Raw genomic sequence first — 15,627 nt, forward strand, 5'->3', positions numbered from 1 at the left:
CATTTGAATCTTAAATTATAAAATAGGCCAAAGGACTATTTCCCACCTAAGGTATGCTGTTTTATCAAGTTTTCGTTCGTTAACTTTGAAAATTTCATTTACCCACCTGTGATTGGTTTAAAATTAACGGTTTTAAAGGTAAAATCATCATTTTATCTATATTATTAAAAATAAACTTAAATTGAATTTTATTTTCTCCCCTAAACCCTAAAAACTAACAATTTTCCCCAACCCAAGTTTTAAAAAACAACATTTTCACCCCTAGGGTTTTCAATTTTTCAGAGTTAGTTTTTTGGCGCTGTTTCTTCCTCTCCGATGACCTCCAAGCGATGCTTCTTCCTCTCTGGCGCAGCTTCCTTTCGACAGTTGTCCTAGGCACGGTCGTCAACGAAGACGACCGTGCTTCATCGAGACAAAGACGAGGTCTTCGTCAATGACGAAGACTCCTCATGGACGAAGACGCGTCTTCATCTCGATGAAGCACAGTCGTCTTCATCGACGACCGTGCCTAGGACAACTGTCGGAAGGAGGCCGCGCCGGAGAGAAAGAAGCGTCGCTTGGAGGTCATCAGAGATGAAGAAATAACGTCAAAAAACTAACTCCGAAAAATTAAAAACCTTAAGGGGGAAAATGCTATTTTTTAAAACTTGGGTTGAGAGAAATTTGTTAGTTTTTAAAATTTTAGGGGGGAAAATGAGATAAATTTTTTAGGGATTAGAGTTCCGTTAATTTTAACAGCTCATGGATGGGTAAATGAGATTTTCAAAGTTAATAAGGAGAAACTTGAGAAAACCGCGTACTTTGGGTGGGAAATGGTCCTTTGGCCTATAAAATATGGAATTACAGAGAGAGTTGCCACTTCTTATCATCCTTACAAAAAAGGACAAGTAGAACTGGCAAATAGGGGGATGATCAAACAAATCCTGGAAAGCCACTTAACCCAAATTGTAAGAATTTGTCCTTACAACTTAATAATGCACTTTGGGCTGATGGAATTGATTTCAAAACATCATTAGTTTTACGAAAAACATTGCTACTTGCCAGGGGAACTTGAACATAAAGCTTATTGGGCTGTTAAAGATTAATTCTAACCTCAGTGATGCTTGCAAGTTATGTAAGTTAAAACAACTATATGAATTTTTTTTTTTAATAACTATGGACTTCGTCTGATTTTATCAAACAAGTAAACCCGATATATAATAATTAGACCACCACCAATAGAGAAAATTGATCGACGAAGACCGTTCTTCTTTTGGAGATGAACAATTCATCTTCGTTAGTTGATAATGATCGAAAATAGAGTGCGACTGAAAGAGAAACTTGAAGGAAAGGAGAATGTTGATGTTGCCATCTCCAGACATTAATAGTGGTGGCTAAAAAAATTCTAGAGGAAAATGTTGATTTTTTAAACCTTGAGTGAGAAAAAATTTGTTAGATTTTTAAACTTAGAAAAGAATATATGATAAATTTTTAAGTTATTTTTGGGTATTTTAGCAAACCTTTGACAATAATAGTAAAATTTAACAAATGAATAAGTATTTAAATTTTTTATAATTAGCGAGTGAGATATTGGGTTTGCTTCAAACCTAGGTGAGAAATAGTCATTTGGCCAAAGGTTAATGGAAAAAGAGCCGAATTCTCTTTTTTTATCTTTGAATTCATGTAAAAAATCTTTTCCCAACTTCTGATGTCATTTTCTTTTTAAAAACTTTGTGAGAATTTCCCTTCTCTTCCTACAAACATTTTACTAAAACTTTACCGAGCTAGGTGTGAAAGATTAAGGAAGAATTCTCTTGGATGATTGAAGCAAAGGTCATTTGTACCATGCATGCACGATTTAGTTCGAAGCTCTTATGCAAAAAAGTGACGAGCAAGAAGACTATAACTTCGAAAAAATGTGCACAATGGACATGCAACAAGCATTAGGATATGTGTCCAAAAATCAAAAAGATAAAATTCAGTTCATAAGGAATAGACTAAGTAAGGAGTCTTTGGATGATACCTTATTGACTCCTGAGGTGCATTCTTGCGGATTATCGCAACGTTAGCTTCTTAATTTATGAACCCATTTTCCAACAAGAGCACAAATGTTATAGTTTTAGGAATATGACTCTAGACAATACCAATTTATAAGAAAGTTAGACGAAAATCATATTTCCAATTTATATAAGAAGTTTGAGTGATAATTGAAAAAGTTTTATGTATAAAAAAGATATAAGCTCAAAGTTTTATACTAGGCAACATCATTGGGATAATAGTTGGTGTATAATTAGGGGTTTCATCTATGCATGAATGAATTTTTCGAACGATTATTAATTCTAATCAAATTACTCCATCAACTATTCATGCATAAATTAACGTCAATTCTAATAGGATTTTGGTGAATATTTAATTAACTATTTAATCTGAGATAATGAATTTGAAACTTAAACATCACGATAAATCACTACACATCAAATGATATTAATGATGTGATTTATAAATAAAAGATTTTTTTATGATTACAAAAAAAGTGGTATAGTCAAATCTACAACATAACATTTCTGTAATGATCATCCAACAAGATATTAACTTTTACATAAATAAATATGTCATTAATATAAACATAACTCTATTAATTTTAATTCACATTAAGGGCAAGTTTCTAAATAGTCATTTGGCCAAAGGTTCAAATGTACTTTTCCCTTAAAAAAATTTATCTATAGGAGGGAATGAGAGAGGAGTAGAAGGGAAAGAAAATAAAAGATAAGATAAAATACTAGATGTAACATATATTATTTTTGTACTATATTGAAACTAGTTAGTGAGAGCACTATAAATATAGACATTTTGATTATTAGATTGAACCATATAAAACTTTAATTTTCTTCATTTTTTTATACAACCTTTGGAAAAATGGTTGAGAATTGTTTAGGTGCAACAACAACCAGAAGGACAGCTAAATCACAATGAGAACAAGGCGAAATTCCTACCAACTGGCAATTACCAACCCAAATCACAGGTCTTCAAAGTCTTATCTAATAACTCATCAATTACTTAGGATTCTATTAATCATGTGTGAAGTTTGGACCAAGTCCTATTCTCTGTCAAGTCAAAGGATGGGTAATGTTTAGGAATTTTCCTTTCTGTTTTGGCTATTTATTTGTTTGTGTAAAATACTTTCTTCTGGAAAGGTGTTGAATTTGTTGTGGAAAGGATTTTTTAGGTTATTTGTTCTTTAGTTTGCCACTACAAATTTTTATTGAAGCTGGGAGGTGAGTTTTTGTTTTAGTTTTGAGCAATATTATACATACCCGATTTGGGTATACAAATACACTTATATATGTCATCACATGATTAAGTATTATTTTATTTTTAATTTAAAATTATTAAATTATATAATAATATATATTAATAGATATATATATTTGCATAGCCAATTAAGAAGCAATCATTTATAGACTATAGTCTTTCATTTATTATTTATTTTATAATTTCTAATTTTGAGTTAAAATTAAAAAGGTAAATGGTGAAAGGAAATAAAGACTTGCAAAAAATAATTAGGAAGAAAATTTGGCTAATTTATTAAAAGGGGGTAAAATAGAGTTTTCAAAATTGATTGGGACACAGGGCAGGGGGGATAAATGAATGTTGGTTAATGGTTTCATGTATCAAAAAGAAAAATCCATTGGCTTGGCTTGGGTTGGCACCACACCACTCTTTTGTTTTTACAAAATTACTTGTTTTTTATTTACAAAATCTCTCACCACTCAAGCGTCATTATATATCCTCTTCCTCCCCTCTTTTCACTTAATCATGGCTTCCATTTCCTCTTCTCCATCTCCTCACCAACTTACTTTCCCTCCTACCCCGCACAAGTTCTTCCTCTTCAAAAGACAATCCTGCTCTTTCCCTCTCTCTCCTTTTTCCGATTCTACCCTCTGCCGTTCCTCCTCCTCCTCCGGTAACAACTCTACTCGCCTTCCCTGGGACTTCCCCATCCACGACCTCCTCAACAACCTCGTCGAACGCTTCCATTCCTTCTTCAATTCCCACAACCACAAGGATATTCCACGCAACGACACCGTTTCTGTCAATGATGACTGGGATTGGGAGAGGTGGAAGAACCATTTCGAACAAGTTGATGAACAGGAGCGCCTTGTCTCCATTTTGAAGGTCATTTCAACACTTTCCCCATAACTTTATCACTATGATAGATGAGATGACATTCTATTTGGCCTACTTGTGTATATTTAGGAATGATTTTTTCTTTTTATCAAAATGTTAATGTAGACTCTGCTTAGTGATGAATAAGTTATAGAGTTTTATTTTATTTTATGTAATACTTAAATTAGGACTAGAATCTTTATAATTTGACATTTTTTTTGTTATATAAACTGTTAATTTATACGGGTTTAATCATTATGCTAATGTATTGCTATTTTGTTACGAGACCTTCTTTTCTTTTTTCTTTATTCTATTAGACCAGTCTCTGAGTGTCATTCTCTTTATAACTTTACATTGGAGACTTGGCTGGTGACTAGGCTTATTGTCAGTTATTGTAGCAATGGCTTGAACTAAACTAATTAATTGATTAATTTTTTCCAGTGGATTGGTTGATGCTTTAACTGATTTACTTTACAATACCAATAATTTGATTTTTTTTTTTTTTAATTGTGCTCACTTTGTATAGATGAACCATGAACTTTTTATCTGTAGGGAAAGAAAGATCTATTTTGGCCAAAAAGAAAACATATAAGATGTGAAAAGAAAGATTTGTAGATTAATGGGTGTTGGATTCACTAGAAACTAAGCTTAAATCCATTATCTTTCTAGTAATTTCTGTTTCAATGCACCTGTTCTTTCGTTTTGATTTAAAATGAGCTTTTGAGAATCTTTGTGCAGTGTTTTCTCTGTGCCTAACTGAACCAGAAGTGATATAATTATTTGGTGTTTTGGGTTTGTTTACTTGGTGTCACATTTTTTATTAATTAGGCTATCTTAGATGCTAATATCTCTGTATCAACAGTCACAGTTAGGTAATGCTGTATACAGAGAAGAATATGGAGATGCTGCTAGGCTTAAGGTGGCAATTGCAGCTGCTGCTAATAATGACACTGTTGGCAGAGTGATGTCCAGCTTGAATGTAAGAAAATCAAATAAGTAGCAGATATCTCTATTTTTTTTTTTTCAAGATAAGAAGATAAAATTTAGGCTGTTGTTTTGCCTAACCTGTTTTCCTCATGCCAGAGAGCAGTAGTGGAAGAGCGTTATGAGGATGCAGCTATTTTACGGGATAAAGCTAGTACTGGATTGGTGAGTTGATATAAGTTTTTCTTAAAATGATAAACACACATGTAACTATACATTTTCTTTTATTCCCAAAAAACAAAAAACCTCTGTGCTTTTTGGTCCTTATTCATTTTTATAGTGATTTCCCTTTTGTATACTTGCTTGAATCATATGCACATGAATGCTCTTGCAGTATTTTGGGGCATATAATTAAGTTGCAATGGCAAGAACTTTGAATGTTGGCTATTTTGTAGATTTCTATCTTCTAATTGTGAAACCTAGTAGCAGATATAGCTTTGGCCTTATCTTAATTTCTGATACAAGAGAATTTTGATTAATTTCTGTTGTTAGTCGTTGGCATTTGGTTAACCAATTGGTTACAGCAGCTACTTTTAAGGAGTTTTCTGACCTTTTTTCTGGATAATCATTCCTCACACATGATCTTTTCATTTTCTTTCGGTTCTTATTTTCTGATACAAAATGTTTCAAGCTTCTTTTTATTTAAATTCTATTCTTTAATTTTTGTATTCCTATACATGCTTTTGTGCTTGAGATGTTGATTGCTTTCCTGTCATTATGGTCAAATCGTGTTTTGGTTGTTGGCTTTCAAGTTAAATATATTCTGTTCAAATTGAAATAAAGAAGTCAATAGAAAGAATGCCAAACTACTTGAGTGTGTGTTGTATCAGCTATTGCTGGGTGATTTGGCTAGAAAGAAATAATCAGATCTTTGGTGCGAAAAGGGAAGAAAACAACCAGAGTGGTGGGGTAAAGTCTTTTTTTTTCCTTTGGGCTTTGGTTACTCAAGAGTTTTGGGGTTATCCTTTTCCTTGCTTTGTCTCTGTTGGGAAAAGGTTTTTGGCTAAGTTTCTATAGTCTATATACTTCTTGTCCAAGGGAGTTATCATTACATGGCAGATATATAATTTGTCGCCTTGCCCCTAGTTTTTGATTCTTTGTGCACACCTTGTCCACACTCACCTTTTTATTATATAAACACAAACTTCTTATTTCTTCTGAAAACAACTGATTTTTAAATATCTTTGGAGGTTTTCTGTTTATGGATTTGAAATACGTTGCTGAATATTATATCATAACCGTGAATTACATAATTTCTTCTCTTGTACTGACTTCCAGGTGGGATGGTGGGCTGGTATATCTGAAGATAAGAATGATCCTTATGGTCTGATAATACGTGTTACTGCAGAGCATGGAAAATATGTTGCTAGGAGTTATAGTCCCCGGTAATCATTCAATCGCTTATGTAAGAGTTCTCAATAAAGTTCTCTTTGATTTATAATGAAGACCAAAACCATGCACAGAAGATGAAACCCTACATTTTTGGTGCCAAAATATTAGTGATGATGTCTTCTTTTCCAAGAAGGAACTCAAACCTTGAACTTGGACTTGTGCTTGTTTTGAATTTTTGTTTTGATGAATTTTGAAGCGTTTTTCACTGATCTTTTTCTTTCAGGCAGCTTGCTACAGCTGCAGTCGGTGTTCCACTGTTTGAAATTTATCTTACCATGAATAAGAAAGGTGAATACAAACAGCAGGTATCTTTTCTTTCCCCATCTTTTAGTTGTCATACTGTCTCTGATTGAATTATAACTATTCTGCTGGTCAAATCTGTGAAGGACTTATTTGCTATGTTGATTTTAGCCAAGAGAGTTATTTAAGGAATATTGAAACTTAATTAGGTTGGAGTGAGATTCAATGGGAGAGAGCAAGTCTAGATTAAATGAGAAATAACAAGATCAAATTATTGATCTAGGTTTAAGCAAGTTATCAAGAGAAAGGTCTATGGCACCAAATTTGAATTATATTAATGAAGACTCCAATTTTTTCCCCTTTCCCTGGGAATCAAAGATACTCTATTAAAATAAAAATTGTTCAAGAATGGACAGTTGTCCAAACAAAAAAGGACAAGCTGTCTGAGGTTCATAAACTATGCAAAATGAAGAATGCATCTCCTATTTCAGATTCATCAATGCTGAAAATCAAAACCTGTTATAAAATTTGCACAAAAATCTACCTGAGCTAGGTAATTGAAGCTCCCAATTATGTTGAATAAAGTAAAATGAAACATCTTGGAACACTAAAGGAACAGACAGCTAAAGAGAAGCCCAAAATCATACTTATCCCACATAGATTAAATCTTTCCCCCCTTGTATCAAAAAAAATTCTCCTATTTCATTCTAATTATAAATAGCCATAACTGCACAATTCCATAGGGCAACAACTTTTCTTGAGCTTCCCAAAGCAAAATGCCTCTCTAACAAAACCAAAAAAATAGGTAGAGTAAGGTTTGCCTGAATTAGATCAAACTTCTTAGAGCAAAGTGTTCTAAAAAATCTGGCGGAGGGCCAGTGCAAGAATAAGTTGTCTACGCTACCATAGTCTTTTTTACACAAGATGCATCAGTTTGAAGATAAAGAAATTTAAGGTCTTCTCTTTTAAATCAAATCATAAGTGTTGTTTAGCATAGCAGTTTGGAGTGGCACTGTAACTTTAATAGGAACTATGGCTTTCCAAATCCCAAGAAATATGAAGACTCTGCTGTTATGTGAACATTCTACCGTTTTATAGATTAACATCCCAATGACATCATATTTTTGGATGGATTAAAGTGCCATGAAGAAACCACTGGAAAATAGAGAGGAAAAAGTCACTCTAACTGTTGCTAATTGCTAAGATACTCAGTTAAATTTTGTTATAAGAATTTAAAAAATCTGATCTAATCAGGGCTATTATATTCTCTCCTCTGCATATGATTTTTACATCCACAGTTTCAAGTGAAAAGTTGTGAAATTTACAATTTAATGCCTGAAGGCTTAGCCTCATGGTTTTTGTAAACTGCCTTGCTGTTCTCTTTCTCATTCAAGTTATACTTGTATATGAATGTGCATTGAATATAATGTCTGTGGTTATGAACATAAAGATGCACATATTGCTAGCAAACATGGATAAAAATTGCTACTGTTACTAGTTTACGTATGAAACGTATGCATGGGTGTGTGCACTTGCATGCAATCATATATGCATTTGAATGAGCTCCACCCAAACTCAGAAGTTTAGTGTGGAGTATTGTTTATTTTTAACATGTTATCTTGGTAGATTTGAGGAGTATATTGTGCTTTTAGATTTTATATGATATTATAAATAGAGAGATCAAGAGGAACTACATAGTAGTCACAGTCCAACACTCCAAACGCTATTTATCTTCTTCTCTTTTCCCTTCTTTCTGCACACTTGCATTTTTCCCCGACCTAAATAGATCTATGTGAACCAATGTATCTGAAGAGATTTATGTGATTTTTAGGCTGTGTACTTAAGAAAGACTGGGGCTTTTGAAGATTCTTCTAAAGTTTCCTCAAAAGCATCAGGTGCCACCAGTGGCTTGAATCCATCAGGCTCAACAGAAGACAACAATGATCTTCTTGGTGTAACTACTGAAGATGTTGAAGATGGTGAAGATACTGATGATAATTCTGATCTAGCTGAGGGACTGTCTGGATTTCAGAATATATTGCAAGATATGATTCCTGGTGTGAGAGTCAAGGTGTTGAAGGTGACAGCCCCAGGGAAGCTAGATCGAGATTTTATATCTAAAGTAATTGAGCAGATAATAGAGGAAGAAGATGAAGAAAAAGATATTGAAGTAGAGAATGCTGAATCAGAAGATGAAGATGAAGGTGAAAGTGAAAGTGACAGTGACCAAGAGGGGAATGAGGTAGAAGTGGATGCAGTTCGTGGAATTATGGAAATTGGAGAGCAAAGTGAAATTACTGTCAAAGTTATGGTTGGTGGTCTTGTTCAGAAGCTGTCTGGCAGTATGCCTGTTAAGGAACGAGTTCCTGCTAAGCTAGAAAAGAAGGGACATTCATCGTTTTCCTTCTCTTTTGGGAAAGATGGAAAGCAACAGGATTCTGGTCCCAGGCAACTAACTTCAGTGGATCGCAAAGCTAAGCTACGAGGTCAACGCGGCATGGATAGTGTTATGTTTGATCTTGCAAAGTTTGTTGGCAAGGAGAAGATACCACTGAAGGTGGGCTTGCATCTTTGCTTTGCGTATCATTATGTAAATTTTAACAGTCGTGTTTTGTTCACTCTTTTCTTGTAAAGTTCCTACTGTTTTCTTACTAATGTTTAGTCTGCTCCTTCATCTATGCAGGTGCTCAAAGATCTTGGTGAATTAATAAATCTCTCTCTCAGTCAGGCTCAGAACCGTCAACCATTGTCTGGTTCAACAATTTTCCAGCGAATTGAAATAGCATCACCATCAGATCCACTAAATGGTAATCTTCCACCGATCATTACGAACATATGATGATGATTGGCTGCTTATATGGTTCTATTTACTGCATGTTTTTGTTTCTACTATCGTTTGCTGCTTCATTTTGTTATCTTAGACCTTGACCCCAACTAAGAGTTACAATAATTGACGATGGACTCATTTTATCAGGACTATATATTGGTGCACATGGTCTTTACACCTCAGAAGTCATTCATCTAAGCCGCAAAGTTGGCCAATGGAAAGATGATGGAGGGGCAAGGAATTCCTCCAATCTCGAGTTTTATGAATATGTGGAAGCCATTAAAGTAACTGGAGATCCTTATGTACCTGCTGGACAGGTAATTTACTTATCCAGTATATAGTTAGTTTCCGACTAACAGTGCTTTGTAAGACCTACTGAATAACATTGACTTTCAGCCCTGACACTGCATGCTACATTCTCTATTTTATGTATGTTCACATGCAGGGAAGCACTCCTGGATTGATTTTGTATAGGGTGTTCTCTATTTTTTATGATGAAGCGATGATTACTCTCTGAGAAAAGTGTATAGATTTGTTTCCTCTACTGGTTTTTTTGCGGCCACGTAGTCCACAAATTGTGTCATCTCAACTTTTACTGATAGGAAGTTTATAGTTTTCCTGTCAAAAAAAGAAAAAAAATATAAAATTAAACATATGGTATGCGTGTTCTGTTGTCTGTTGTGCCTTCATAACAGAAAAGTTTATTGGTGAAAGGTATGCATGTTCTGATATCTGTTGTGCCTTCATATTAGAAAAGTTTATTGGTGAAACTTCTGCTAGATTCCTGTATTTGGTCACTCTAATGTTTTTCTGTCTTTTGTGCAATGAATATGGAAGGTTTTGTCTTGTTGATCTTTGTGAACTCCGATGTTAGGTGAAATGAATTTTTACAAGCCCATATTGTAGTATTCTGTTTTTCATGTATCTGTGTCCGTTTGCGTGTATGTTTGTGTTCATTTGAACTGTTCTTAAACTATCTATTGCCTTATTTGGAAAGGGGTTTCCTCAAGCTAAACTTGGGGGGTTTATAGTTATTGGCCCCAGATGACTAACATTTCTGTCAATTTCTGCAGGTTGCATTTCGTGCCAAGATTGGAAAAAGATACCAGTTGCCCCATAAAGGAATCATTCCTGAAGAATTTGGAGTGGTATATTTATAGCATTTGAATTTTCATTTTTAGTTGCTCAAAGTTATTGTTTTAACCCAACTTTCTATTTTTTAAAGAGCTTCTTGTGATGTTATGCACATCTTAGATTGCTCGATATAAAGGAGAGGGGAGGCTTGCTGAGCCAGGGTTTCGAAACCCACGATGGGTTGATGGTGAACTTGTTATTCTTGATGGAAAGGTTTCTAGTTCTCTATTGTGTCTCCTTGTCTATTATATGTATAAACTGTCTTCTGCTCTTTTTGAAGCATCTGATATGTCTTTTAATGAAAGCATACCTAATGTTATTCATCCTGGAAAGAATGCTGACCATACAACGTAACTTTTTTATGCAGTACATCAAAGGGGGGCCTGTTGTTGGATTTGTCTATTGGGCCCCTGAATATCATTTCTTGGTGTTCTTCAATCGGCTTAGGCTTCAGCAGTAGATTCTCATTGTACATAAAGTCCGAGTTTTGCTAATTCTTTGGTCAGACTAAATTGGGTAAGTACTTACCAAAGTAGGTGAAGTAAAAATGAGTAAATTTATTTACAGGGCTGAGAGTTGTCTCTGCTGTATGGTTTCTTGAGACAATCATATGATAATATTATAAATCTTACAGAACCACCTTAAAATGTTTTTCCCTGTGCATAATATTGTTGAGCATATGCTTTCAATTATTGTGCTGAAAGGTGATCTTGGGGCACCTCTCTTGAGAATTGGTGGCATATGATATATGGCTAATGCATGATTTCAATGGTAATTTGATTTTCTTTAACGAATTATTAATTAATAACTGATTGTTTGATTTGCTATTGAAGAACTCTCTGTCTCTTGTCTGTGTATATTGGACACTTATTTTTATCAGATCACATCACTGAACCATGCTTATAATGAAGCATCAGTGCTAAATGCTATTGAGATTAATTAATGAATTCCTCTGTTGTTGGTGTTTATTAATGTTAACTGCCTTCCATGCATTCTATTGTAGTCTTAATTGTTTTGATGTTTACTTAGTGTCACTGTTATTGGGAACGTTTGAAAGTGCTATACAGTGACAATCAGTTCAAATGTGGCAGCATTACATGATTACTTGATTTCTGTTCTTTCTTTCTTTCATTTTTTTTCCTTTCTCTTTTCTGCCACTGGGTTTTGGATTCGGAATGCATGTTTCTGTCTTTGTCATATTTTACCTCTGTACAGAGGTCTTTTTTCACAGTTTTATTTTGGTGTAATTTCTAGCTGAACCAGAATTTTAAGACAAACTGGGAGAGGAGTCTGAATTAGATTGGTTGTATAACATTTTTGGAACATAACCTTTTGAAAGTTTCCTTCATTGTTTTTGTATTCAGATCATATATGTTATCTTGAAGTTCTTTTTGAAGTGGAGCAGCTGAGAAGTCCCAGATATATTCGGCCCCAATTTGAATGCCCAAGTCGCTGACTGGTGCACTTCTAAGCATGTATTGACCAGATGAGAATAATACCAATGCTTTGTGAAGCATTTATTCAGCCCTTCTACTGCTTGGTTTTTGGCTGTCCTCTCATCAATATATGTGTTAACTTCTGTACATACTGTCAGTTCCTAACTTTTAAGCTGTTGCGGTATTCTACAGTGGAGTTTTTAGCCTTGGTCATTTTATTGTTTAGTTTCCTATCACAAGCACAGTTGGGATTGCTCAATACCTTAATTAGGAAGTGGAATATCTCAGGAGTGCTGATGACCTTTTTTTCGTGCAGTTCCTTGTAACCTTGTTTAGAATCAGTTACTCTGTAATTGTAATTTTTGTCTAGAGTAATTCTCAATAAAGGGTACATTTACCTGTTATGTTTCTGAATTCCGTTGTTTTAATTTATTTCATTCTATTTTTGTTGCATTGTTGGCGTCTTTTGTAGTTGAAAAATGTGGTATGTTTCTTCTTCAAACATTCAGTTGGCTTTGTTTGGTTCGCTTTTGCTCTTTGTATATGTATGGTTTCTTATCTATTTATAGGTTGAAGTGTAATTTTTAGTTGACCTACCATGAAGTTTGGTAAAAATTACAAGCGTATATCTTGGATTTTGAAATTTTGTCAAAACCTCAGTTGAAATTTTTGAATAATCATTAACCTTCTGGAAGTCTCGTCGTCAGCTTTATTGGGGAGGGACAAAAACTAAACCGATGGGTTGTCTATAATTTTCTTCATATCCCAGAGGAGGTCAATGCAATTGTGGCTTTAAGCAATGCATATGAGTTACTACACAAATCTAAGAAACAAGGGGAATTGAAAGTTGGTGGAAAAGACACTGGAGTTGGATGTTTCTCCATGTGTGGTAAACGTCTGTTTCTATCTAATTGCCAGAGGAGCCTCCAAGAAACAATGGCCAAGAAAGTTTCTTGCAGAAGGCGCACTGTGAAAGCATGAAGAAATTAACACCTGCTGGGTCTTTTTATCTTTTTCTCTGTCCTTAGTTGATACTCTAACAAGCTTATTTACTTTCTGTATAATTATGAATTGGGTTGAAGATGGGGAAGGCTGCAATGGGTGTGATGGGTGTATAGCGAGTAATACTTGGTGTGGAAGCAGATAGGATTATTAGTAGAACCCGATTGTTCGTTTTGGATAGTTAACTGAAATCCTCTTAAATTTGCAGTATTATAGGTATGATTTGTATATCAAAAGATGAAAATTATAGACAAATGCAATTGAATTAGAGGCTACAATTCTGCCGTGGCATACTTCATACAGGATCAAGGAAAAATGATACTACCACCAGCACTGATACAATTACATACTTCCTGATTCTAACAACAAATTGTTTGTCATTGCAAGTCCCACTCAGGTATGTCCTCCAAAAACCTTTATCATTTCCTTTTGTGCTCTCTGATTATGATAAAGATGAACATGCAATGTGCTTAATTACAGTAATTTCACTGTCCTTTTCTTTTTCTGTTTCCCCACTTCTGCAATCCTTATGTAAGTTTTGAAGGACTGAATTCTGATTTATGTTTTGCTAACCATGAGATGCATCTTTCCTATGCACAAAATGGTTTTTTATCATTTACTTCTGTGTCTCTTTTGCTTTGTTCCATTTCAAGTGACCGAATTCCCTTTCTAGTCCTCATGTCGGAGCCTGGGCTATGTGATATAATGAAAACATGTTCACTCAAGTATCTTCTGACTTGAAGATTGTCTCGTGATATTGATAATCTCATCATCCAAACAAGTCGGTTACTGTGAATATCAGTGAACAATGCAAATTCTTGAATAAAAACATATAGCAGTGTTACTATGCACAAAATGGGTGTCATTGGAGTTATGAATTTTTTTATTTCCTTTGACCTTTATTTACACAAATGATGAACACATTAAATCTTGTTGCTGCATTCTTTTGGATATACAAGTATCCTTCTGATTCCTGTCTTGAGTTTCTTGATAATCACCTCTGGAACTGGATTTCATTTTTCTGGGTACTTGTTCATTTATAGTGCCTTGTTTTAGAACATGCTTACTGAATAATTCAAGAATTGGAAAGTTTTTGTTTTAGAACATGCTTAATGACGATATCATGCATATTCTGCAAATAGGAGTTTTAGAGCAATACATAGTCTACGAAATCAGAACCGGTGCTAATTTTATTATACTCGGTTTTTGTAGCAGTTGGCACATACAATACAACATCATCTTGAATTCTTCCACAAAGCAAACACACTATTTATCTAAAGACATGACCTCCAAACATGATAAGGCTTGGCTTAGACACCATACTTCATAAAGCTAGTATGCTCATGGTTTCTTTGGTTCACTGAAAGAAACCTGGTTTGCGATTTTAGCACCCCTTTCTTTAGCCATGTAAAGCCCCACATGATGCATAAATTGCTGCCAAAAACCCAACTTAAATGAAGGAAGATGCATACAAAAGAAACATATTCATTAGATAGAACCTTGTAGATAAGTTTACCTGAGGATGAGCCAAAGCTCCTTTGGTGTTTCTAGCAATGTGAAGAGGAACATCAAAGGTCGCACAGGCACGAGAATACACCACCACCTCCTCCAGAGGGACGAGGAACCCTCTGTTCTTGGCTGATAGTGTTGAGCACACAAAGTCCAGCACACATATATCTGTTCATACTCCCACCACTAAAATCTACACCACCACACAAATGTATGCTCAATTTAGGCTTTTGTGAACATTTGATGATACAAACTCAATATTTTTGTAGTAAATGCTTACTGCTTTGATGGAATTGTTCTTCACCCAGTCAACAAAGATGTTCGAGCCATCATCCTCGATTGAACCCAGGTATCCATCAAAACAGTCTTTGCGTCTAATTGTTACATTTGGTTCTTGCTCTAACCACTGCAAAGCTGTATTCATGTCAAAGTGAGATAGACATGTTTTAGAATTAATTCTGTATAATTTCTTAAGGATCTTTTAATTTACCAGGAACCAAATTAGATTCATCAGTTCCAGCAATACAGTGAGGAGGATATGGGTCCTCAGGCTTGTTTGGATGATGAGAATCTAGAAATGCCAGAACTGGTAATCTCTTCTCGCAGAATTGTCTGGCTATCCTTGCAGCTTCACAGATCATCTCTGAAATTTGTCTATTGGGGGCTCTTGGTGCCTAAAAGTAACACAAACATGGAACATCATTTGTAAAAATTCTAACGACAATTTTGTTGGCTATGTTACAGCGAAATTACCAGATTTCCAGCACCAACAGTGCAGAAGCCATTGATTATATCCACGAGAACAAGACCAGTAACAGCGTCATCAGACAAAACCACAGCTTCTTGCTCAAGAGGAAGCTCATTTGTCAAGATATCGATTGTTTGGGATACCATTTTTGCACCCAAATCAAAATGACCGGAAATGGTGCGTTCCAGAGACATTATTGTATAAGAAAG

The 15,627-nt window shown here is 34.8% G+C and overlaps 1 protein-coding gene and 1 pseudogene across 2 annotated transcripts; one reads left to right on the forward strand and one right to left on the reverse strand.

Moving 5' to 3' along the window:
• The first annotated feature begins 3,696 nt into the window (after positions 1 to 3,696).
• Positions 3,697 to 12,573, forward strand: LOC123213832 (protein EXECUTER 1, chloroplastic-like). Of its 2 annotated transcripts, XM_044633438.1 has the most exons (12): positions 3,700 to 4,155; positions 5,009 to 5,125; positions 5,230 to 5,295; positions 6,409 to 6,515; positions 6,746 to 6,827; positions 8,594 to 9,319; positions 9,446 to 9,569; positions 9,737 to 9,906; positions 10,663 to 10,737; positions 10,844 to 10,936; positions 11,091 to 11,239; positions 12,088 to 12,573. In XM_044633438.1, exons 1-11 carry the CDS (start codon positions 3,796 to 3,798, stop codon positions 11,181 to 11,183), a joined length of 2,013 nt encoding a protein of 670 aa, XP_044489373.1. In that variant the 5' UTR covers positions 3,700 to 3,795; the 3' UTR covers positions 11,184 to 11,239; positions 12,088 to 12,573. The 2 variants fall into 2 exon arrangements, with proteins under 2 accessions (XP_044489374.1, XP_044489373.1); XM_044633439.1 differs by lacking the exons at positions 11,091 to 11,239; positions 12,088 to 12,573 and having other exon boundaries at positions 3,697 to 4,155; positions 10,815 to 10,936.
• A 1,748-nt stretch (positions 12,574 to 14,321) lies between these two features.
• Positions 14,322 to 15,627, reverse strand: LOC123213834 (annotated as a pseudogene).

The sequence above is a fragment of the Mangifera indica genome, chromosome 4 (genome assembly GCF_011075055.1).
Source record: "Mangifera indica cultivar Alphonso chromosome 4, CATAS_Mindica_2.1, whole genome shotgun sequence".
In the NCBI taxonomy this organism is placed as follows: Eukaryota; Viridiplantae; Streptophyta; class Magnoliopsida; order Sapindales; family Anacardiaceae; genus Mangifera; species Mangifera indica.